The following is a 26,341-nucleotide window of genomic DNA, read 5'->3' as shown; positions in this document are numbered from 1 at the left end:
ATACCTGTAATACATCTTCTCAAGAGCTGTTGAGAGTTTATTCTACCTGAGGTGTATCCTTTTGGGAAATCACTTTTAAAGAAATAGGAAAGAGTTATCATGGATGCATTAGCAGATATCTGGAAGCTGTGGTATCTGGAAGGGTGAGTCAGTAGCTGGAATAATCCCACTCCCTTTGAATTTGCATCAGTGAATCTACACAATCATGTTGCTCTCCTCCATTTCTACTCAACTGTGCTACAATGCTAGAAATGTGCCGTATCTTACAGGTGTATTGCAAGTTTCTCTGCCATATTTTAAGGGAAAATAATCACATAATCTGCAGCTCTATAGAAGATGCTGAGGAAAAGAGAATGTATGTGCATGTGTATGTGCATGAGCAATTTAGCTCTTAGGTTCTTAGTTCCTAAGCATGTCGTGTTATTTTTTTTGTTTGTTTTGTTTTATTTTGGTTTTGTTATGCTTGTATAGAAATCCATTATACCAGTGGAAATATAAGTGCTATTACTATTCCTTTTCTCTCTCCTGTGAGAAGATCACCTACTATCTTTCCTACAATATTTTTTCTAACTTTCACATGAATTTATTCCCAAACTGAGACAGTGTGTATCAGTGCCATCTGCTGACTCCAAGCAATATTGCTCCAATGTTTGAATAGCTATGGGGAAAAGGATATGATGATAGAAATTTGTACAGGATGCAAAAGCAGGGATTAAATAGTTACCCAGAATGTATACATATAATTTTGAAATGGTACAGAAGAAATTACCACACCAGCAAAACAAATGAAGCCTTCCAGTAGGAGATCCTCCTTGAAGTAAATTGTGAATGAGCTTTGCATAATGAATGTGTTTTCACTGATTATCTGGAGATCAACCCCACTGTAAAATGGCACAAGAAACTAACAGAGCAAGACTATGTCAGGTGCCAAGGCATTTGTCTGCTTTCCAAAACCACTTAAATATTCATGCCTAAATGCTCACTAGATCTGCACTAAATGCTCACTAAATCAAGCTTACTAAAAGTGATGTTTTCAAATGTTAAGATCCTTCAGAAGAAAGTCAGGGTCCAATAAACAACAACCAAACTAATTCTGAGTTTCCATAAAATATCCTGACAGGTTAAGTTTGAGCAGAGCTAATGGTATCTGAAAATATTTAGGAAGGAGAAAGCAAATTCTATCTTTTAAACTACTGTATATTTTTTTCAGTATTTTTAGAGGTTTTTGCAATTGTTTGTGCATGTGTCTATATATGCAAATCTCTAAAGAGTCATTAAAACAAAATGAAAATAGGACTAATCTATATCCCGTTCTCAGTATGTGCCTAGATGATTTTATGGCCACTTTAGTTAGTATATTGTAGGGAACAAAACAAAAAAAAAAAAGAGAAAATCAGGGTATTAAGAATGGAAAAGAATGAGTCTTTACACTGAACAAGAGAAATTTTAATGAAAGTTTCAAAGAAGATAAATACAGCCACTTTTAAATTGCCTTCTCCCAGTCTGCATTTTGACTATGTAAGCACACTGCCCACTGTTGTTACTGGTTGATAGCAATAGAAATTTTCTAATGGGATATTGAAATAGAAAGTTTCTAACAAAAATAAACTCTAGCATTCCCAAGCACTACCAAAAAAAAAAAAAAAAGAAAGCAGTGTTTTGCTTTTTCAGCTAGGAAGAAATATGGAAAAAAAGTGCAGTGAAGTCTAGAAAAAGAATGTCCTGAGAAGCAGAACTGACAATGAGCTTTTGACTGACTGCCCAGAGCTGTGACTGTCTTCCCTGTTGCTTGGCAACTCCATGTTATCAGAAAGAAACTGATATTAAGTTGGAACAGGCTGGATATGGTAATTTACGTGGGAAGATACTCTTGCAGTGGGAAAACCATTTTATTTCTAGTGTGTGTCAGCATAAGTAGGTTTCACATGATGAACTGTAGTACATCCCCTGTTGGGTGCATTTTACCTAAAAAGGTAAAGAGTGACTCTGCCTTGGAAAGAGACTGTGCAGGAAAAAAAAAGAAAACCAACAACACCCCCCCACACCTTGTTATTCATTAGACCTGATCCTAGTTTCTACTTGGACATTTCTTCCAGTAGTAGTGACAAAAGATTGTTTTCATACCTGTGTGGATCCAGTGCAGATTAGAGAGATGGAACTTGATCATTGTCATTTATACTATCTCAGTCCCTAATTGCTGTCAAGATTTGCTCAAGACCTCACTGTCTTATACAAACAATAAAAGATGATCCTCATTTTATCTAAATAGTCCCTGTTCTTTCTTTTGTGTTGGCAATAGTTAAGTGCTAAGTTTCAATTGCACTTTATTTCTTCCCTGCTGAAAGAAGAGGCTGCACATGTAGCAGTTACACAATAATTTGAAGACCATGATAGAAACTGTCATTCAGCTTTGAACTTGGCTGGTACTGTATGGCTGGGAAAGGACTCAATTTTTATTGACGTGTATGGAGATAATGGCAAGGGTATGTACGTTAAGCAAATCTTATCGTGAAAGCTTCGAGCCACAAGAGATATGTAATCCATAATTGTGCTTTTATAGTTTGGTTTAGGTCTAAGATTTAATTAGAAAGAGAGAAAGCAGAGAAGACTCAGGATTTAATGCAAAGCCCTTTTTCTTAAATGTCTGGTTTACTCATAGCTCTGCTGAACCACCACCACTGTCTCTCTGCATTTCCATCCTGCGTAATTTCTAGTAATTTAACACCAACAAGCAGTCCTACAAGTAAGGAAATACTTCACATGTCTTCAGGACTCCCTGTTCTGGCTTTGGTCAGCAAAACACTCCTTGTCTCCAGGCTTCTCTCTACTGCAGAGTTAACTTGAAATATAACTCAACTTTTGCCCTTGGCTCAAATCCCAGCCATACACAGAAACTTCTGACTTGAGTATGTTGATGCTGTTCAGCTGAAGGGATTGGCCTGGACTGTCAGAAGGCACAGGCAGCAGCTTCAATTAGCATGGCTAATACAGCTACCCACTGCTGCTGCCAGAACTTGTTTTCATTGCCAAAAAGGTGTATTTTTACTATGGGATAATTAGCCTAAATTAACTATCCTTATTAAAATAAAGGCCTCCATCTCTTTTCTTACAGTGAAGACATTGCTTCTGTATTAAATCAGAGCATCCCCTTTTGCTGAGGCTAAGCTAACTGAGGAGGAATGAACCTTGCAATGAAAACAGCCCACGTGTCCTAGGCATCAAATAGACCCACAGACTGCAAGCAAAGTCCTTTTCTGAACTGATTCGTAGTGGGGTGGTAGCTTCCTTGCTCACTTTTCATTTGGCCAGCACAGAATGTATCAGCTTGCATCCTATCTACCAAACTAATGAGTTTGTCTCCTTTTTAATTTACCACGTCACCTCCAATAAATCCAAAAATGCTCTGGGCTGTTATCTGACTTGAAGGGGAACAATTACTGGACCGACTCCAGCAGCAAGCCTGGCCTAATTAAAACACAGTGTATTTCCCAAAAAGGTAGTGACCAATTTTATTCTGAGTGCAACCTAAAAGAGCTTTATAACAGAATGAAACAATTGAACTTTGCTTTACCCTGAAGATTTCATTACTTTTAAACTGAGTTCCCCTGATAAATCATGAAGAGCTGATTTCCTACACCCCCTTACCACTGAGCAGCTAGTGGTTAACTCTACCCAGTTTAACTGTTGTCTTCCAAACTAATTGCTAACACCTACCACCTGTTTCTTAAACCCTGGGATTAGGGTAACATAAAGCTTGCAGGCAGTCTCCCACACCTTATGTTCATTGCATTTGCTTGCACCTGCTGTAGAGTGCTTTCTGTCAAGCAGCAGCATCCTCTGGCTTGTGGGCCATGCTAGACTAAGGGCAGTAAAGCTGTAGCACCTCCTCTGTGTGGCAACAAAAATACCTCTGTGCTTCCCATCATCATCTAGGGTTGGCTGTTTTTTTTTTTGTTGTTGTGTTGGGGTTTTTTGTTTGTTGTTGTTTGTTTGGTTTTGTTTTGCTTTTTAAAGATTGGAACTGTTCTTTAAACAGTTTGGTCACTATGATTTTTATTAAGGGGGAAAAAAAAAAAAAGTACTGCTTCCTGTAGCACCTGTATTTTCTGTATACAGTGTTTCTCACTGGTGAGGAAAAATTGCTGATACGTTTTTTTATTCTTCATTTCCGATGAGCACAGAACAAATAAAGGTACAAATGTGAGACAGGAGTATGTACCCACCACCTTTCAGGGGTACTTTGACCAAGGGAGAGGTACACCAACCAAGGGAAGCAGCAAAGCTCTGGGGAAGGATGCTGTGGGCACAAACCAAGGCAAGGGACCCTCCCACTGTGGCCAAGTGGAGCTCTCCAAGAGTCTTTATCACTGGGAGCCAAGCAGGTGTTCCCAGGACTGGGGAACTGCTGAAAACCAGCATTCCCATCTTGCCCACCATGCCCATTAGCACCTGCAATTAGTTTCAGCTAGTCATAGTCTCAGAGAATGTTTTAATGAGGGTGGGAGTAAGAAGAGAAGTTTAAACACCTTTTTGTTTCCAGTACTACCCAAGTGTCTCACATAAGACTGGATGACTCAACAAGTGAGATATATAGCTTGACACCTCCAAGATTTTTATTTCATATCTGTCTCAAGATTGTAATGACTGTAGGATTTAATTTGATCAAAAATTAAACTGGATTCAGAAGTACTGTTATTAACTTATATTAATGTTATGAAGTTAACTCTCAAGTCTTTTCTATAGTTATGGCTTCTTGTTGACTTGCAAGGATTGGTACAGAAATTAATTGAAAGGCAAATTAAAATAAGAAATAATAACAGTAATTCAATTTTATTTTTGTTCATGGTAGCATTGCCAACTCTGAAAATACAGCTGGTCTCCTTTGTTCCAATACAAATCCTATCATGGGGAATTTACAAGGTGCACATGTGTTTCTCTCAGAGCACAGAAGATCCACAGAAGCTGTAGGTGAATAAACAGACATGTTGAGCCAAGGTGCAGAAGTGATTTTATGTGCCTAGAATGCAAAATTAATTTACAGGTTGGAGAGCCAACAGGTATGGGATTGGGAAGGCAGTAAATTTGAGTTTTGGGTACTAAAACATCAGTAAGTCAAAGGACAAGAGAGTAGACAAATCTCTGAACAGTTAAAGAAAAAAAAATACAAACAAAAATATCATCAGGAACCTTTGACCCTTCCAATAACATTGAGCATGACTCATGGTTTTGTGGATTTTGATGTGTGGTGGTACAAAAATTGTTCTATCTACTACTGACAGATGGTAGGTTTCTTGGTTTTAAAAATACGAAAACAGCTTGATCTCATGTACCTCAGTGTAAAAATAAAGCTCTTTTTATAGCATGTCTCGATTTTGACAGCCATACCATGCAGTAAATATTAGATTCCACATATGAGCACATTTTAAAAGCCTAAACCAGACTCTTCTTTTAGGGGTAGGCTGATTCTCTGAGTTGGTGGAGTCCTCAGAAAGAGGACTCACAGCTGAATGTAATGGCTCTTTAACTCTAAAATTTGAGCTGGTTGTGGGTGCAGCTTTGAATTTAAAAATGCATTTCCTTGTTTGGTAGCTTAAGTTTCATGTCAAAGAGGTGTAAAAAGTAAGTTATCCATCTTTTTGTGATGGTAAGCCTGGAATAAATCTGCAGGAGTAAAATGCAATTGAATCTATAAGTAAAATGATTTCTACTTTATATTGCAGAGCACAGATAACTCAAATATATCTATAATTGCTCAGAACAAAAAGTGCTTTGACAATGATATTGTTTGCTCAAAGAATGTTTTCATCACTGTTGGAGACACTGAGATTTATTTTAGTGAACCTTCTGAGAAGCAGGTTAGTTATTATCTTTCCTTTCTGTTTTGCCCTTTAAGATAAGCATTGTAAAGTTACAACTCTAAAGGAGCATGTTTTTGGAAAATGTGTCTCAGTCTGAGTTAACATAATACAAGTTCCCTGGCCTGGATGAAGCAGCAGGTCCCAGGAAAAGTCTTATTTTTTCATTGTTTTTTTCAAGTTCTATTTGTCCTACAAAGAAGACTGATCAAAAGCCTCAAGGAGCTGAAGCATATTGGGATTTATTTGTTTCTCTCCACTCAGTTTTGAAAGGGAAACAAAAGTACAAAATCAAAGCAAACTTGAATGATTGAAAAGACAAAATATCAAAGTATTAAACAACATTTCTAGTAATATTATTGATCCAGCTATATGCTAAAGTGTTCTTCAGTATACACTTTGTTATTAATTGGCTGTATACCTTGGTAGAATTACTTTATAAGATCTTAATAAATATTCATTTCTGTCAGAAGACCTTAAGAGGACAGAAAAACAAATCTAACTATCAGCTTTGGAAGGCTGGATATTATACTGTGATACACTTTCCAGAACAGGACATTACAATTCTGTGGGATAAGAAGACAATGATGCATGTTAAAGTTGGACCTCGATGGAAGGTGAGCCAAAATAAAAACTTGAGGTTTTGTGTAGCACTCTGTGTTGCTAATGTGATCTCTTATTCAATAACTGTGATTTTTTTTTTCTTCGTGACTAACTTTCCCAGTGATACAGCTGTTTATCATGGTGCTCAGCTCCTAGCATTTCCCAGGTAAGAAGAGATGGAGAATGTAATTTAATGGCTGGACTCCTGAAGAGAAGAGGTGGTTTCCACAAGCTTGTTTACCCTGTTGGAGGCTCCACACATTTCAACCCTTCAGATATGCAGTGATACAGCTCTGACTCAAATTTACTTTGAGGGTGGGAAGAGAGGGTTAGTTTTGAGTTACCCAGTTCACTGCATGTTTTCATAATTGCTGAAGCCAATGGAAAAGAAGCTTCCATATCTGGGGACTTGGAAGACAGCATGTTTGTAGCACAGATTGGATTAGGCTGGTGACAGAACTGCACCCTGAGATGTAGTAGAGGCTGCTGAGATGAACAGATGGGAGTCAAATCTTGGGTTTAAATTAAGAAGACAAGATACAGGAAAGGATCTAGACCAAAACTGTAATTTAAACTGATAAGTATACTGTGTCAGGGTTCAGCCATGATGCAGGGAAGAATATGAAGTTCCTTCTCTTGTCAGTTGCTCTTTTCTGTTCCATTCCTATATCATCACCTGTCTTGATGTCTCTGCAACTCAGTCTTTGGGTCCTGGCAGAGCCATGAACATGTATATTGAGAGGGAGCTCTTTTCAGTAAAAGAAAAGAAAGCACTCTATGCTAGAATACAATATCAGATTTTTTGAAGTGTAAGTCAAAGTTACAATGACCATCTAACCTGGTTTTAAAGCAACATTATTATAGGCTTTTGTCCCAATAGCCATAAAATGCTTGCTTCACATACAAGCTGATTTATCAGCCATCAATACATATAGTGAAAAAAAATTCTTCTGTTTTTGGATAAGCTAGCAGGGAGCTGAGTTCTACAGGTTGCATGCAGGGACACAAATAGTTCAAGCTCTTTCTGTTTCCAGTGGCTGTTTCTTCCAGAGTCTCTAGTTCAGTAAGATAATGTCTGCAGCAGACCTTAAGGAAAAAGAAGTCATTAGTGAGCCACCGCACCCTAGGAATCCAACTCTACATTTTACTGTTGTACAGAAATATCTTTTTCTCCATGTGTGTATATCTGTATGCATGTACATACACTTTTTCCATCAGGACCACATACCCCAACACAAGAAAGTTGCAGCTGTCTCTTTTGTAATTGCTGTTACAAATGTTCTTGCTATTGTGAGCTAAAATTAGAGGCAGCAAGTTTTAATGACAACAACTAGTCAGGCTTCACAATCATGAGGTAATTCACCTGAACTTTTGACTTTTGGACTGGGTGCACTACTAAGTTTTCAGGAAAAAATATGACTGAATTCCAGTCCCTTTTCACAGGCAGACAGTAAGAACAGGTTCTGGAAAACAGGAAGAAAAAAGGAAAACATAAATTTCTATTAAAAGTTATTTTCAATATGGAACTGTAAGCATAGCAGAGTGTCAGATATTTTCAAAGAATAAGTCAGCATTGCATTCACATTTTTCAGTTTAAGAATGTTTTATTCCACTTATGTCATTTATACTGATTATAGGCTGTCAGTATATGTTAAAAAAAAAATAAAAATCTGTCTTCTCTTTTAGGGTAAACTAGCGGGTTTGTGTGGAAATTTTGACAAATATACTTCAAATGATCTGACTACATCAAACAACATGGAGGTGAGAAATGCACAGGTGTTTGGAGACAGCTGGGTATTAGGACAGGTGAGTCCCATGTACAGTAAAAGTTTAGAAAAAAAGGATGACAATTTTAATTTATAAATGAACATGTTATAAGCACACAATGTACAGGGATTTTCTAAACTCATAGTCAGCATATAAGAGGACATTTTCATTTTTATGTCTGTAGATGCAAAATGTGTTAATAATGTTTTATGTCATAGAAAACATATACTGAATTCGAATGAAACCAAATAATCTCTTTAGGGAAGAATATATTTTTTCCTATATAAGATAATTATCATGTTTGGATTTCAGTTTTCTACGGAGTTGCATTCATTGCTTCTGATATTTTGGATTCAGCTGAACTTTAAAAACAATTGTAATTTCTCTGGTGTTGGAGGCATCAGGATATTGAAAATAAATAGCGTGTGAATGCTGGGGAAAAAAGATCTGGAAAAAGGTTTCTTTCTGAACACCGAAAAAAAAATGGTGATTTTTTTTTTTTTTTAGTTGCAGTTTATAAACAGAGAACAAACTAACAAAGTAGAGGTGGTGAAAGGGTGAGACAGAAAAAGCTCAGCACAGTAACAGTCATAACCCAGTATGAAAATTTAGTTTCTGAAGAGAAGGGAAGAGGCTGCAGAGAGTGGATGACCTCAACTCTGTTTTATAACACAGGAGAATAGGTATTTTATTAATTTGTGCTGAGAAGTTGTAAGGTTTTATAGCCCTGTGAACCCCCTGAAAAATCAGTATTTGTAAAACACTCCCTTAGGATGTTTGTGAGATCTGTTCTCTCCTTGACTCACAGCAGGAAATTGAACCAAAATCTCTCACCTCATGAAAGAATATTATACCTATTCTGCTTTGGAATAAAGATTTTGAGGCTTCGCTCCCTCAATATCTCCCTTTGGATCTCTACATAAAATGTTTAAATTGTGTGAGCAAGCAAGACAAAGGTGTAGTTTTGGTGGTTATACTGCTCATCTAGAAGGTGGTACATAAAGAAATGTGGAAATACTTTGTATGATGTGAGATTTTCTTTTCCAATTTATCAGTTCAGTTGGCTGCTTTAAAAAAGTGTGTAGTGTTTGCATAGGGCATTCACTTCTAGGATGTTCTGACCTTTATTTATGCAGACCAAACTCACACTTGCCTTTTTGTGGCCAGATATATATTTTTGAAAATCTCATATAATCTTCTGATCTCGGTGGCTGCCAGACCACTCAGGATCTGAGTTCAACATTGGCTTTCCAGGCAGCTTGCACTCAGCCAGCCTTGACGATTCATCTGCCCCCAGAGTAAGCGTTAGAGATTTTTTCAGAAATGACGTTTGGCCTTTGTAGAGACGTACCCCGGTGATCCTTTCTGCACAGTCTAAATGCTGTAAAGGAATATTGGATAGCTGGAGGTCTAGAACCCAACTCTGCCACGGGCAAATGTGCTTGCATTGGCACTGTGAAGTGTGGGATGCTTCCAGCACTTCTCCCTCACGGGAGTGGCAGCACACCCGCCCATGGCAGCGTAGGTGGGCGACTGCACTGCGGCTGAGGCTGCGCTGGGACACCCCACTGCTGCCTACGGATCCTTCATTACCCCTTGCTGGTCTTCCCTGCTGCACCAAGAGGGTATGGTTTTAGATGAACTTGTGGTTTTCAAGCTGAGTGTTGTTTTGTTATATTTTTCTGTTCGTTTGTTTTTCTTCTTGAAGAGAGAGTTTAAGAGAGGGAGTTGTAGATCAGCCATTTTTGAGTTATCACGATGATCTTTGACTCTTTTTTTTTTTTTTTTTTTTTTTTATGGGTTGCTCTCTTCCTACCGCTGCTTCTTTATTTGAACTTACAGGGCTAAAGCCATCTGTAGTGTGACTCCATTTAAAGTCAGTGCAAAACCACTAGGGATGGATTTGGACCATGTATTTGTTTGTGATGTTACAGTTGGTTGCTCTGGTAATGATTATAATGTGTCACAAAGAAAACATTTTGTCTTTATGTGCTGAGAAGACAGCAGGAACATTTTAGTACTTCAGAACAAAACACAAATTCTTTTTTTTGTGCGAATGTTTTCAATTATAACAACAAATCAAAGAAAGGGGAAGATGAAGAGGATAGCTTTTAAACTTCACTTTTGTTTTCTGAGTAGGCAGATATTGAATTATATGATACTATTGCGTACCTGAATCCATGGTAAACACACATTCATATAAAATGTTTGTGGTATTTTTGCTTGTTTTCAAGTGCAAGAGCCCAAATGAAACACTAAGACCATGTGAAGTACATCAGAGCAAGTTCCCTTATGCCAAAAAGGAATGCTCAATTTTATACAGTGATGTTTTTGCACCTTGTCGCAACGTGGTAAGTTTATTAAATATCCAGACTGTGTCCTCATGTAGGAAAATATTAAAATTCCAGTAATTAATTTCTTCTTGCCGTTTCCCTCAGCCTGAATGCCATGGAGGATACAGAGGAAAGCACTGCAAGTACCTCTATGTGGGTGGGCTATGTTTGTGCAGAGCTCCTTGTTCTTTTCAAGACTGGAGCCTAAACATAATAGTGATAACTGGGAGCCATGAGTTCGTAGACTGGATAATTGAGGTTCTGTTCTCTTTAGGTTTTATTTATATCTTTTATTTATATAGGTAGCTAAATTTTGAAGGCTTTTGTATATATTGCAGGATTCTAAAATAAGCATTTGTGTAATGTGCCTACAGCTTACCTCAAATGGTTTTATTTTCTTAACTGTTCTGCTCAATATAGAAACATATATGAGAGAGTGAGATTTCAGCTTCAGAGCTATCAGTATTTTTAATTGGCTGACAGCTTATCATCTGCTTTTTATCAAAATTCTGAGGTTTGGTGTCCTTGTTTTCACAATACCTGGCTGAGCCTGGGAATTGAGTTACAAGGGATGTCCTTAAGTTCAGTCTAGACAAGATGGGGACAATAGCTTATGTGGAAATCTTTTATTCCATTTTAGTCCACTCTTTATCAATGCAAGACATGCTCTATACGTTTTGCCCTATTTCTGATTTCAGCCTCACAAAGGTATTTAGTTATCGAAGGTGCTTCTTTACACCTGTGCAAGCAAGAACCACTACAACAATTCATCTCAGTCTCTTATTTTCTTTATGACTATTAATACTAAATGAGATCATTAGATTTCCCTGCTGAACCTCCTGACTTTCAGGACTGAAGTTTGATAGCAACATGGTTAGGAATTTGCCTGAGGAGGAGGTTGCAGTAGCTTAACCCGAGAGATTTATTAATGTTGACTTTAGTTACTATGTAAAGAATTTTGTGAGCATGTGCCTGAGAACATAGTGATGAGTGTATTTTCAAAGTGGAAAGTAATAAATAAAAATGGAACTTTTGAGAGTTTTTAAGGAGCTGTATTATTATAACTTGTAAAGAAAGATGTTTTCTCTTGAACATTCATTTTCTAGATCTTATCCATGTTGTGATCAAAATTTGTAAACATTATGCCAGAAATTTAGAATAATTATGTTAAAAAAATGCATGTCAGGTGCAAAACATGTTTATTTAGTACTCAAGTATTTTCACATGCACATAGCCACCTTGTATGGGACAGCCTGTGAAGCAAACATCTTTCAGGTGTTTTTACAACCTATTCATCATCATGTGAAAATGCAGCTCTTACAAATGTAATATAAAGTGACCTCTTAACAAGGGTATCTGCAGCTGACTGCTGGCTGTGCGGGTGGGGAACTGGGAGCCAAGGAAAAAAGCAAGTGGTTGGCACTGGGGGCACAGAAGGAACAGAAAGTGTAGATGTGGGTTTCAAGATGTGCTCGGAGCAGCGCTCTTACAGTGGCTCCTGCTGCGTGGGTGGTGGAGGATCCTGCTGCGCGTGGAGGCCAGCTCCTGCCTGTGGGACAGGCAGCCTCAGAGTTCAGCTGAGGCTGGAAAACCCTGTTTACAGGGAGACAAAATCTTGGATCTCTGGCTGGCAGCAACTGATGGGTTGCAGTTGCCCAGCTAAGTGCTGAACTCAGCGGGGGCCGAGGAACCTCAACACTTGAAGAAAAAAATGTCTTCCTCATGACTCCTGAATTCAGCAGGAGCTTTGACCCAAGGCTCCCACTTTGTTACAACAGCAGGATGTTGCTGGCCCATGGAGAGATGCTATGCAGCAGAAATGAGACAGGTTGAGCTCTTTGCAGCCAATCTGCTGTTTGGTGGTTCCTGTGAAGCTATTATAACCATTTTCAATGGAGCTAATGCTTGGGTGTCCCTGCCCCCCCCCCCCCCAGTGGTATCCCTGTTTGCAAAATAAGAAAAAGAATGAGAGCAAGATGGCATCTCTCTCCACTGAAGGCAGAAAAACAGTCTTCATAGCCCTGCCAGCTTCTAGCAACTGCCAGCTGAGAAGCTGTCTCCATGTTAGATAAGTGCTGCTTTGTTATTGTAATGGTATTTCTGTAATCTGACATGTGCCATTTGAGTGCTCTACAACTGAGTTAGACCAGAGCCTAAACTGAAGAAAAGCATTCCTTTAAACATTCCATGTGTTTAAAGGAAGGAACCACTGTTTTGGAAATGCTGCTCAACATTACAAAAAAGTTGATTAAAACTCAAGAAATATTGTATCATGTAAAACCACAAAATAATGTGATAGGATTTTAGAATCATGATGTGGGTTTCTGATCTAATGAAGGTTTGTGGGCAAAGTATATCAAAAGCTTGATAAGTGCAGAAATATTTGTCTGCAAAATGTCACCAGCGTGTTCAAGCTTTCTTTCTCTGACCAAAACCCCCTCTACAAATTATTACTTTAATTACTTGATAATCAGAGTTGCAGCTCCTACTTTGTTGTTGTTCATGGAAAACTGACAGGATGACTATAGATGGCAGTATTTGCTTTAAAAACCAGAACTGCCAGCCTCAATATACTCTCCAAAATCAATGAACAGTGAGTGTATGGACAGAGATACTTGTTAATAGTCACTGATTGAAATTTTCTCTTGGCCTGTAACATAGGTGCAAGCTGATCATTCAAAAACTAATTTTGTATCGGAATGTACCCAAACCTAGGAAAATACCTTATTTTTGTGTTAAATTCTCCCAGTCAATCCAGAGGTAGCACTCCTGCTGAAAAAGGTGCAACAGGAATTTGTACAGCTTATTCAGTTAAGTCACCAGCCCTCTTTTTATTTTGTTTTTCCCCCCAGATTGATGTGACTTCTTTTGTCAAAAATTGCCACACAGATACGTGCAACTGCAATCTTGGTGGAGACTGTGAGTGCTTGTGTACCAGTATTGCAGCTTATGCCCACAAGTGCTGCCAGCAAGGAACAGCGATTCACTGGCGATCTCCTTCACTCTGTGGTATGTACCTGTGCTGACCTCAAACTGGAGCTAATCTGTGAGGCATTTTTGGCCTTTAGCTGCCCAATATAATACAAGTATGACAGAAGCATCTAGATAATAAATGTACTGCTACACATTTTTCAAGCTGTCTGTGTGCAAGCTGGTTTGTTTTATATACCCAAATTTGCTGATTTACTGAAGAGGGCTGGCTGTGCTCAGGGTGTGCCAGCTGAGAGACTGCTGGAGAGGCACCGGTGTACCAGCTCTGGGGGTCATCGTTCTCTGTAAGGCTGCAATGAGACTCAGTCTGTTCTACTTTTCACTGACAGCAGCAATGGTTCGTGGCTGTAGAATAATTCATGCTTCAGGTCTGCTGTCCTGGCATATCTATTTAAAGACAGCTGTATGTCACTGAATAAAAGCCTAGGGAAACAAAGTCACTGACTGAAACACATTATGGGAAATGAAACTTCCTCTGATGAAGAGGAATTTTACATTTTTAGGATGCAGATATGCATAGATCCTGTTGTTACTTTGTAATAATAATATGCTTGTTTTCTTTTTCTTTTAGCTTATGACTGTGAATATTACAATCAAGGTATGTAGCATTTGATATTACTGTCTTTGATACATCCTCATATTTTATATTTATATACGTTGCTGAATACACTTACTCTTCATGTTTTCTAGCTTACCAGCTAGGTATGTACTAGAAACAAATCTGTACTCCCTGGTTCCAAAATGGAATCCATTTTTATAAAGCATTTAGTTGCAGATAGTTCCCCACATGGACCACTCTAGAATATGGAAGGTGTCTTTGATATATTATTCTATCATCTTTCTTTCTGCATGAGGCTATTTTGAGATATTTATCTCTCCTCTCCTCATTTATTTTATTTGTCTTTAAAAAAGAAATACCCAAGAGACACTTTTCTTATATCAGTTCACTCAGACTAACCCTGGAAGAAAATTAAGAAAATATAGTTTGGTGTTTGGTAATTTCTCTCTTTCACAGGTTAGAATGATTTTTTTTTTTTTTTTTTTTTTTTTTTTTTTTTTTTTTGTTGGTACTCCTGATTTAGGTATGTGAGTTTAATGAGCTCAGCAAGTTAGTAAAGCAAGTCCCCATGGGCTTTTCTGCTCTATGTCCAGGGACAGCAGTGGCACGGAAGCAGACATCATATTTGTAAGCAAAACAACACATGTGGCATCTCAGATGAAACATGGTACAGTGCACACTGCAAATAAAACCCTTTGTAGCTTGTGCTGAGAAGAATCTCTGTCAGTCGCAGCGGTGCTGGAGGTTATCTCTTTTCCATTCTCCTTGTTCCCTAGGGTAGGATAGCATAGTCACAATCCCTCGAGGTCACTGGACCTTCAGATCCATTAGAAAGGAGAGGTGACTTGTATGAGCAGCCTGGATTATTGTATGTAATTTTGTGACATATTCTTTGTCTATTTAATGTCATTATACTGACTTTTTCTTCCCTCCTGTTCTGCGTTGGAGATCTAAAATACTGTTTTTCTGTGCAATTTCTCACGTATTACTTGAGATTTATCCTACATAAACACAGACAATCCTGTTAGTAAGGAATTCAAATACTGACACATTAGTGTGCAACTTAGAAGGTTATACATGGTTATTATCATTTGCATTTCATCTCACTGAATTAATTGCCTTTGGCACAGGGAAATTCAAGTGCTTTTCTCCAAAAATGAATGGTGTGGATATAATGCATCTCTGATGATACCAATTTAAGATTAATCAGAGTAATAATTTATTTGGTATGATTTTTGGAAAAAAATAAAAAAGCCTCATAAATTTTATGAACATTTGTCACACTATGCAATTATCTTTAGGTTTTCATTCTGAAGTGTCTTGCTTTATTTTATTTTTCCTTCTTTCATTGACATATGAAAGAGATTTCTCTGGTTCAAATAACTCAATTTAATTAATTGATGGGCTTTTTCTTTGACTTGGTATATGTAGTTTTAACATTGCTTCTATTTTTAATGGGTGAGGGTAAGTGGTCCAGCTGTGTTGAATGATTTTAGTAATCCCCAATGTCTCAATTAATAACCTCATCATATTCAGCGTGGGGGTGGATTAATGCACTGTGCAGCATATCTTGGCAGTCAGGGAGAAGCTCTAAAAGGATGTTGGCTTGTGCTTGTACTGTAAATTTCAGATCTGGGACCTATTATATTTTGAAATTGATAGGTTACGGGATTTTATGCACAGGTCTCACAAGTACTGTACTGTAAAGGACAGTTCCTTAGAATGAGAGCAGGATTCATTTAACAAACTTAATTACCGTGGTGTCCCCTCTTATATTTGGATACTGTGCATGTGCTTTGTGGGGAGCAAGGTATGGAAAAGGAAGGGGAACTTGACTAAATGCAATGATATGAATGTGACTTTTGATATATCCTTTGCAGAGACTTGCATCCTATAATGGGCATCATATAGTAGATGTTTTTTTTCTCCTTCAAGGAGTCTGGCCCAGTACATTAGCAGCATGTAGATCTTGCTTGGCATAGCTGACTTTCCATAATGTCTCTGCAATAGGGAATTTTGTCTTATTTAAAAAGTAGTAAGGTGTACTGGTTTTGGCTCAGATGGAGTTAATTTTCTTCATATAGTTAGTATGGTAACATTTTTTGGATTTGTGATGAAAACAGTGTTGATAACACACCCATGTTTTAGCTGCTACTTACACAGCATCAAGGCCTTTCCTGGTTCTTACGCTGTCCTACCAGTGAGCAGGCTGGGGGTGCACAAGGTGTTGGGAGGGGACACAGCTGGGATAGCTGATCCCAACTGACCAAAGGGATACTGCAGAACATGTGATGTTGTGAAATTTGCCGGGGCTGGCATTGCTCGGGGTACAGGTGGGTATCGGTCAGCTGGTGGTGAGCAATTGGGGTTTTTTGCATCACGTTTCTTGGGTTTGTTTTCCTTTGTTTTGTTTGTTTGGTTGTTGTTGTTTTTGTTTGTTTGTTTTGTTTTGTTGTTTGTTTGTTTGTTTGTTTTTCCAAACTATCTTCATCTCAACCTGTGAGTTTTTTCAGTTCTTCCATTTTGATTCTCTTGCTGGAGAAGTGAGTGGCTCTGTGGTGCTTAGCTCCTTACCAAAGTCAAGGATGGCGTTATGCACGTTTTCACCACCAAGTGCCAGCAGAACACCCTTTGGGGCTAGGGTTGCTCTGATTCTTTTTTTGTTCTGTATGATGTCAAACTACTGAATCTTTATGGAAACTTTATAAACTACAGTTCATTCCTGATTTTGCTCAAGTCATAAGCAAAATGTCTGTTAATATGTAGGGATGAACATTCAATGATTTAGAATAAAGTGTCTTTTTAAGGTAGATTGTCTTGCCATTTCTTTACAAGTGGTCATTGTGTCGCAAGCTTGTGGGCTTCACATGCATAGGAACTTCAGCATAGTTTCCATATAAAAACAGTAGTTATTCTCACGTAGTTTTCTTCAGAAAACGCTGTTTAACCTTTAGCTGAGACAAATCTCATTATTATAAGAATTCCTTCCCTCTTGGAAGAGTCATATTTGAAAGGAACTGTCTTAGGCTGGTAAGAGGTTCAGTCTTTTCCCTGTAAGGATTAAAAGCTTTCACAAAACTTACACATTTTGTTTATTATTCACAAGGTGAGGTTTAGAAGTATGCTGCTCTTGGTTCTTTTGGTGGGATAGTGACAAAATCAGATGCTGTTGTATCTGGATGTATTCCTGTGAGTCTTTGCAGCCCAGCAGAAGCAGCTCCAGGGGGTTTGCTGTGGGGCATGGTTAGGCCAGTGCCGTTTTGGCAGTGGCACCAGCTGAAGCTGTTGTAACTGTTATATTGGCATGAGCTTCTGAATGACAATGTGAAAATTAGCTAGTTATTTTTCACCTGACCATTTTACTGCTAAAGCACTTAGGATGGCCTAATAAATAGGGCAGTAGCAGGGAGAAGTGGTTTGTGGGAGAGGATGAACTAGACAACTGCTTAATCAATACTGCTGTCAAAAATTGAATTACAGCCTTGTAATTTGAAATCTGTTTGGGTGTGGTTTTTTTTTGTTTTTTTTTTTTTTTTGGTTTTTTTTTAGGGGGAATTCCTTTGTCAATGTTACAGTACCATCAGTGTCTATTTGGGGAATAATATTAAAGTTGCTCTGTTGATCTTTCAAATTATAGAAATAAGGACATGTAAAAGACTAAATAACATAAAAAAGCAGCCCAGATTGCTTTCTTGAGAGGTCATCTTGTGAGGATAGCTACCCACACTTTTTTGTTCCCACTTTGTATCTGCTCTACCCTGGGCAGCAAGCAAAGAATAAGGGATAACATTGAACAGATAGATACAGACCTACTCCAGCATAATACCTTGAGGTATTGATCTGCAGTTCCAAATTTATTTGATTCCAGGTATGGTGAAATATTTAAGGCAATATATTATTTCAACTGAGACTTAAGCTTTGTGTGTTATACAAGGAGAATTTTTCTTTTTCTATTTGATTTTTTTCCCTTAGGTCTTGGTGAAGGACCCTATATTTTGGCAAGTTACAGAGAGAATGGCACAATTATAGGAGCTAACGTATCCAGTAGAAGGATATTTCCCCTGCCTAGAACCAGAGCATATGGAAATGTAATTTTCAGTTTCATGATAACGCCAGGTCTTTTCAAAGATAAAGATTTATGTAAGTGTTCTCAACAATTTTGCTAATGGCAATATATATTTTTCAAACTGTATAAATGATCTTTGCCGCATCTTCTAAATCTCCTAAAATAGTTTAGATATTTTTAGTTATTGCAATAAGTGATGATAAAGTGGCCAATTTGAAAACCGAGGAGGAATACTGATATTTTTTTTTTTTTATAATATTGGAAAACCTTCAGTTAGCTTTAAAGCTGACTTTTCAAAGACTGTTTTAGAAATATTATAAAATATAAATGAATAGAATTACTTTGTGAAAAAAAAAAATATTAGTTTGACTAACTGGAAACTGGAGAATTTTGCACACGTATCAACACTGAAGCTGAATGCAGGATACTTTTGTCTCCACCAAAATCACTTCTACTTTATTTTTTCTTCTTTTTTGTGACTTTCAGTGGACTGTAAAATGTGCAACTTAAAACAACTGATCTGTCTCCTACATTGTTAGTGAGCAGCACCTCCATACACTGTAGAAGGAAGTTTCTTAGGCGAACATCTATTCCTAAGCTCTATTTTTCACTTATCAGAGACCGACCCAAACTCTTCAACCATAAATAAATATATTTAAATATTTTTTCCTTCTGTATATTTTTTACTTTTGTTTTTTCACATGCATTGGGTTTCTGCCGATTAGGTCGACACAGACATTGCCATTGCTTTCTCACAGAGTTTAATTTATTAAAAAAAAAATCCCAACCCCCCAAAAATCAACACAGAGAAGGGCTGTCTTCACAGTAAAATTTGAAACTATATTCACAAACAGTTGACAATTTTGCAGTGGAGAAACTAGATTTTTAGATATGATTTTGAAATAATAAAGTACACAGAGTGAAAGAATTAATTCAGTCTTGTCAATTCTCCAACTGATGTAAAGTGGGACTAAAACATTCATTATATCTGTGCAGTATACAGGTAGTTTTCATATATCTGAGGAATGAGAGAATTAATTCACCTAGATTAAAGACATTTCAAGATTTTGTTCAAGTTGAAACCCAAGTATGAAGTCAGTTATCTAAGAATGTAGTTTTGATCTAACTGATTAGTTCCTCTGGATTATGTGATCATTTGAAGCCTTCTTTAGACCCTGTATTATTTTTTTGAGTGTGTTACATAAAACGGAAGTATTTTTTTTTATAAAAGGCAGCTGTTTAAATGGAGCCACTTAACAGCCATTATCTAGAGTTTAATCTCACTTTTAAGTTGTTTTCTGTGAAAATCTTACTTTTTTTTTTTTTTTTTTTCCCTTCTGTGGAAGCTCTCTCTCTTGTTTCTCTTGAATCTGCTGAAAGACCAAACTACTTTCTGTACGTACACAACAATGAAACCATTGGGTTGGAACAGTGGCAGACAAGTGCCTCCTTTCGAAGACGAGCTACCTTCTTCCACCACCAGGGCCTCTGGAGTCCAGGGCTCAGTGCCTTTGAATTGCACAGTAAAAAAGGATTTTTCATCATTCTCACATCATCTGGTGTTAAAGTGGCAAAGTACGATGATTCAGAAGAATTCAAGCGTTTGAGTAGCTTTAGTATTGAAGGTAAATTCTGCATAATCCCCAGGAATAAGTATGGCTTCTTCTGCTTGCCTTTAGAACACTTTTTTCAGCAATAGTAACAAATACTTTTTAACTTATTTTTGATTACTACTCTTTTTCTTCCATGCCACCTTCAAATGTTATTATTTTCTAGCTTTTGCAGATATGACGTTCACTTTATCTTTGAACTATATTTTCATTGTTTTCACTCTTTCAAAACGAATGTGGCATGTCAAATAAAGTTGCATGTTAATGTCTTGTTAGTGAGCTATAGATATCTATTCTTTTTTAATGAATGAGTAAACTGTATTGCTTCTGCAACCAACAGTTCCTTCACTATGTTTAACTGATTTTTAAGGTTTTTAAACAGAATATATTGTAAAAGTGAGTAGCTGTTTGTATCTTTGAAGCTTCAGTGTCTTTTAGCTTGACTGAATTTAAAGCACTTGAAACTGAAAATGAACAAAATCGCACCTATTTGAAAGTTCTCAAGAATTTCTCTACTTGGTTTTCATTTTTAATTTTTTCTGAAAATCCCAATATACATTATAGAAAAGACTATACACTTATAGTTTATTGACTAAACAATCAATAAATAACACCTCTTGCTTCTTTCTCAGAACTCGATGCATCTGTGCCTTACAGAAGGATGTGTGAATGGCGATATGAATCTTGTGCTAATCCTTGTGTTAAAACATGTAGCGACCCTGAAGGAACAGCATGTAAATTCCTTCCTCCGTAAGTAAAATTAAGTTTGTATTGTTACTATACTTTTTTTTTTTTTGTACTATGTGTACCGTATGCTTTCTGAAAATTAGTGCAGCTGCAATATCCATTCATTTTCACTCATCCAGATTTCAATACCACTCTTGTGAGCAGCTCTCACAAGTTGTGCGAAAACATTTGTAAAAAGCCTCTCGTTTCCCATGGTATACATTCCTGTTTACATGAGACGTTTCAACACAAGAATAAGAGCATTTGCATTTAGCCCAGGGGATTAGCTTCTGGTAGTGAAGCATAAATCTATTAAATTAAATGAAGGCTATTCCCTTCTATGGATTTCTATTCACATCCTAAAGCCATGATTCTGTAAATGATTACAACTTTCTGGTGTTTATATGACAGAGATCAAAAACTGTACAAATAGTAAGGGTGGACTACGCCCTCTCCTGTAAAAGAATGGAACTTTATACTGAGAGAGGCTCATTGGCATGATGTGAGGTATTTCACACGCCTGAAGTTATCTTGTTCCTTAGTAACAAGATTTCCTGTCTCCACGGATCTCTCCTGACAACTATAGAATCATAACCAGTTAAAACGGAAAATGACTGAAAATTCAAAGCACAAAATCTGGTGGAAAAGAAATGATATTTTGAATTTCAGACTACCTCCCTAGGCATATGCAGTTTATGATTAGGACTATTACTTAATTTCTCTGTTGGTATTCTTAGCTTTTTCCATAGGGGCACACTGGTTGTTAATGTCATTATTTTCTTATTTAAACCCCCCCAAAATAAGAAAAATAAGGGAACATATAGACTTGTCTGCACTCTCCTATGCTGAAAGTGCACAAGAATGATACTTTCTATGGAGTCAGTCTAAATATTTTAATGACTCAGATGAACACATCTGGGTAAAACAGCAGTCTTGTAGATAAGTTCTTTGCCCTATGGAAAACCTTTCTGCTTAGTGATCTGAGCTGCCATCTGGTTGTGGAAGCAGAATGGTCCAAAGCTATCATATTCATCAGCCTATGCAAATAATTGATTATTAACAATCTGGAAACAAAATTGTGCTGTTCAATGTCTTTTTGACCTTAAAATGCCTCAAAATGTTGTGTTCGCCATTACACTGGAAAGTTCTCAGTATTCTGATGGAGAAGACGTCCAAATGTTTCATTTGCCAAAGTAAAATAATTTAAAATTAATTTATGTTTCTACTGTTGCTTTAGAATTAACTATACAATATCTTAAAGGGTTGAAGGATGCTTGCCATACTGTCCCAAAAACATGATCCTTGATGAGGTCACACTTAAATGTGTTTATCCAGAAGACTGTAAGTATATTTTCTTATATTGGTCTAATCTTATAAATCACTGTAGAGAACCCAGGAAAGGTTTTAATCAAAAGTACGTTGTTGTTTTTTTATTAAATGCTTCACCAGAACATCCTTCTGTTGAAGAATGTCTCACTGGGACATATACTCCATTCCCAGTCATCCAAAAGTACATCTCCCACATCCAAGCAAGCTGTATCTAAAGTTGAATTCTTTAATTTCTCTACTAGTGTGTTAAATTCAACCTTTTGTGATGGTGTTACACTCATCAGAACTATATTTGATTATATACTGGTAGTATGTATATATGTATGTATGTATGTAGAAGATTCCAAATGGGAGAAATACTGCTGTGGTGAAAAGGTCAGAGTTTTCAGTTGATGAGCCACCACTAACAAATTCACTGCATCTATTTCATAACTTCTGATGTGTGAAGATACTACATTATTTGCTTATTTTGCGGATACGGTATTCTTTTAACATAACAATTACATTTTAATACTGTCTCTTATTTTACTTGAGAAGTTTTGAATTAAATACATTATGCTTGTATTTGCTAGTACAAAGTCATCTCATATAGTATAATACTTTCCAAATATTTAATATATTTATTCCAAATATTTTAATATTTTGGATTTACTGAATTTTCTATGGAATGCCCTTGTTGCTTCAAAACTGCTCTGCAAAATCAGTGTTTTCACTAACAATAAAAAATTATCTACTTAATTTGCAAAGAAAATCAGAAAACTTTTTGAGTCAGCTAAGTTCCTCAGTCATCAGGCAACCTGGAACCATTGGCAAATTATCATCTCAGTGAAATGATGCTCTGACTTGTTAATATTTAAATGGGACTAGAGTAGAGACAGATGTTGCTATTTTGCTTTACCAATTTTCCATAAAAGACAGTGAAACATGCTTTTTTTTTTTTTTTTTTTTTTTTTTCTTGTAGGCATACCTGTGACACCTGCAGAATCAGCAATTGGAACAAAACCTTCATTGTTACTCTCTCACATGGATGCTACCACAGAGAGATTTCCTCAGACACCTCCTTTATATATTACTCCAGGGACTGAGTCAACTCATACCGGTGTGACAGCCAAAATAACTGTGAAGGCAAAAACAACTTTAAGGGGAATGAATATGTCAGCTCAGTCCATTACAGACTTTTATTCATTGGAAGCATCTAATGCAGCCACCTATTCAACATATTCATTACCAAGCACAGTGGAGCCTTCTGCTGTACTTCACAGCACAGCCAGCCCTACTGTCCTTTCTAAACTCATCTCTTCAACAAATTTTCCAACTGCTCTTCAAGCCTCAGCAGTCACATCACATACTGTCAGTTCTACTGCATCTATAACTTTACCCATTACAATAGCAACTCCAACAACCCTGCTCAGTGCAAGTCCTATTCCAGCACGTTCTGCGTTACTAACACCCACCTCCCTAGTGGTAGTTCCATTTCCACTTGAAACATCAACCACTCAGCTAGAAACTGTTCCTCTTACCTCAGCATTAACAACTTTAACCTCCAAGCCATCTTTTGTCACTTCTGAGCTGCCTGCAGGGATTGGGAAGAGTAGGAGTCCTTCAGTAAGTCATTCTAAAGGAGCAGCAGTATCCTCTGAAGTGTCTTTGTCTGCTTTGATGGCTGGCAGAGCAACTTTCACAAGACCTGTATTGCTTCTAGGTTCACAGTTGACACTAAGCACATCTACTTCTCCGATACCTACTTTGCCTGTTAGAACTAGGTCTGGCATTGGTCAAACTGAAGTTCACCCAACACCTGTTTCTGCACTGATTTCAACTGCTCCTCAAATTCCTATGACTACTAGATTTGGTAGCTTTGAGACAAGTTTTCCTCAATTAATCACAGTTTCATATTTTAAAACAGCAAAATCCTTGTCTAAAACTTCCCTCATATCATTAAATGCAAGTTCTTTAGCTAGTTTTTCTTCAAAGCCATTTTTATCTTCAGTGGAATCTTCGGTGACTGGTCCTAAGCAGACATCTCCATTAATAAAAGGCAGTATTTCTACTGCTCTGCCCACAACGACCATATCTTCACCTCAAGTTGCTTCTCAAATCCCTACAAACACTTCTTCAAGTCCTTCTGTAACACACACAGTATCTATACCAGTGCATTCTCTGATTACTTCCCTGAAGCCCAAAGCTATGGCAGATGGCACTGTTGCCTCCAAAAGTCTTTATAAAGTAGCCTCCGATGCTCCCACTCTTCCAGTCAATCCAACAATCTCTCATATGTCTATAGCAAGTAAAGCCTCAAAAGAAAATAAATACATGATGCACGCTGATTCCTTTTCAGTGTCAGCCATTTCTAAAAAGCCAATGAAATCCATTATGTCTACAGTCTTCCCTCTTAGGACACTGGTGTTACCTCCAAATGCTACATTAACAACCACTTCAGAAATTACAGAGTACCCAAGCAGTTCACATACAGAATTGAAAACTGACACTGTGGCACAAAGTTCAGGCGCTTTTATTCCTAAAGACCACTCTCTTACAAGGTCATCATCTTTATTTACAATCTTGTTATCAACATCAGTACCATCTTATATAACATCTCATACTACAAGTTCTTCATTGACTCCCATAGTCAGTAGGACATCAGCATTAACACAAAATATAACTGCTACCCAAACATCAGTTTCATCTCTAGATCTAGATACACAAGGAACCTCAAAAAGTCCAGTTACAGACTTCCCAACTTCTGTAGATTTTTCTACATTCACTTTAAACATAAGCCCTTCTACCAGCCTTTCAGCAGCGCTAAAAACGTCCACTGTAATGCCCTCTTTACTAATGCCTACAACTCCTGAAGCCACTTTAGAAAGCAAGTCCAGTAGGGTCTCTATGTCTTCACCTCCTCCTAAGACCACTCGTATCTCTACTGTTTCTCTAGGAAAACAGAGTTCTTCAGTAAGTTCTTCAGAAGAAGATGGAACAATATCAGCCACATCAGCTGGAATCATCACTCAATCCACTACACCAATGATTGAGAACACAACAGTGAACACTACATCCTTAAAAGCACCTTATATTTTTGCAAAACTACCACCTAGCTCTTCAGCCAGTTTATTAGTTGCTTCTGGCACTACTGTAGCCTCTAGGATTACTACAAAAACTACTGATTCTTTTTTTGCCAATTTGGAGCTTTATATGGCTTCAGCTTCAGTTCCTACCACCACAGAAACACCCATGCATGTATCACACAAATCTTTATTTACATCTGCAGCAACTCAAGCTTCACAGAGCACTAAAGAAACTCCAAAAATTATGATCACAAAAACAACTGGTACTACAAGTCCATTATCACAGACAAAGAGTACCTCATTTACAGCTTCAGAAGTTAAATACTTGACCTCATTTGGAAGAACTGTGGGTATTTTAGAAAGTGGTCAGACTTCATACGAGCAAAGAAATGTTACCAAGATACAGTCAACCACAACTGAGAAATCTTCTCCATCTTACCTGACAGTATCTGCAGTTCACAGTTCACCTTTTTCAAGAAATACTACCTCAGTAAAAAATGTCTCTCTTTCTGGGGTCCCAGATATAACAATATCAGATTGGTCCAAAATCCCAACACAGAAAACCATTAAACCCTATTTCAGTTTAACAGAGTCCACAGAGCTGCAGACCAGAACTATAATAGAATTATCTCATTCTAGTGGTGGAATGGCTCTGCCTTCCTCTTCAGAGCCTGTGGAAACACAAACTTTTCTGGCAAGCACAGAAACAATGACAGCTATAGCTGACAAGGCTTCCTTTGGTACAATGATGCATACGCTGATATCTACATCTTCTGAATGTGTGGTATGATCAGTTTTACTTGTCCCTATGTGTTAAAATATATATTGTTTTTCAAACCATTCTGTTATGATATGTATCTTTACAGAGACTTTAAATATCTCCTATTTTTGTTTTTATTAGTGTATCTTAAAATAATCAGTTCTTCTCAGAGGATTGTTGTACCACTGCTCTTATGCTACCCTGGTATATTCTGCAACTTGGATGTATTGCTCTGGGGAAAAAAAATTGCTTTTAAAGCTATGTGCTGATTCTAGATAGTGAAATATGTATCTGAGGTGCAGAAAAGCCTTAATCCATGGAATTTTTGCACTTCTGCATAATCTCACCCTGTCTTTCTTTCTTCTGTTTGTTTCTTTGTCATAGGGTTTAAAATGATGGAAAAGCATGATTCTGTGTTTCTTAAAATGTTTCTGATTATTACTGGGTATAAGGTGTAGCCTTAACACATAATGCTTCACATAGAGTGTTCCACCATAGGTAGATGGAACAGGATGGATGTGGGTGAATGGACGTGCACCATTGTCACCTCTTACAACCACAGAAAAGCAATTAATTCCAAAATAACTGATGAGGGGTCACGCAGATATGCTGATTCTATCTCAGAGCAGAATGAACAAGTGATCACATCGGGGCAATGAATGTGAAATTGATTCTGG

The 26,341-nt window shown here is 37.4% G+C and overlaps 1 protein-coding gene across 1 annotated transcript in view; it reads left to right on the top strand.

Moving 5' to 3' along the window:
* The window catches only part of OTOGL (otogelin like), a 107,875-nt gene that overhangs the window by 48,781 nt on the left and 32,753 nt on the right, over positions 1 to 26,341 (top strand). Inside the window, exons 27-37 of the mRNA XM_042793212.1 lie at positions 5,721 to 5,855; positions 6,326 to 6,472; positions 8,145 to 8,264; positions 10,460 to 10,576; positions 13,411 to 13,567; positions 14,121 to 14,147; positions 18,081 to 18,248; positions 19,521 to 19,799; positions 20,417 to 20,534; positions 21,772 to 21,851; positions 22,801 to 25,688. Coding sequence (XP_042649146.1) covers positions 5,721 to 5,855; positions 6,326 to 6,472; positions 8,145 to 8,264; positions 10,460 to 10,576; positions 13,411 to 13,567; positions 14,121 to 14,147; positions 18,081 to 18,248; positions 19,521 to 19,799; positions 20,417 to 20,534; positions 21,772 to 21,851; positions 22,801 to 25,688 — 4,236 coding nt within the window. The remainder of the gene's footprint in view (positions 1 to 5,720; positions 5,856 to 6,325; positions 6,473 to 8,144; positions 8,265 to 10,459; positions 10,577 to 13,410; positions 13,568 to 14,120; positions 14,148 to 18,080; positions 18,249 to 19,520; positions 19,800 to 20,416; positions 20,535 to 21,771; positions 21,852 to 22,800; positions 25,689 to 26,341) is intronic.

This window comes from Tyto alba, unplaced genomic scaffold, assembly GCF_018691265.1.
Source record: "Tyto alba isolate M040663 unplaced genomic scaffold, T.alba_DEE_v4.0 Super-Scaffold_2, whole genome shotgun sequence".
Classification (NCBI taxonomy): Eukaryota; Metazoa; Chordata; class Aves; order Strigiformes; family Tytonidae; genus Tyto; species Tyto alba.
The sequence above is the reverse complement of the archived record's forward strand: the minus strand, read 5'-3'. Positions and strand labels throughout refer to the sequence as shown.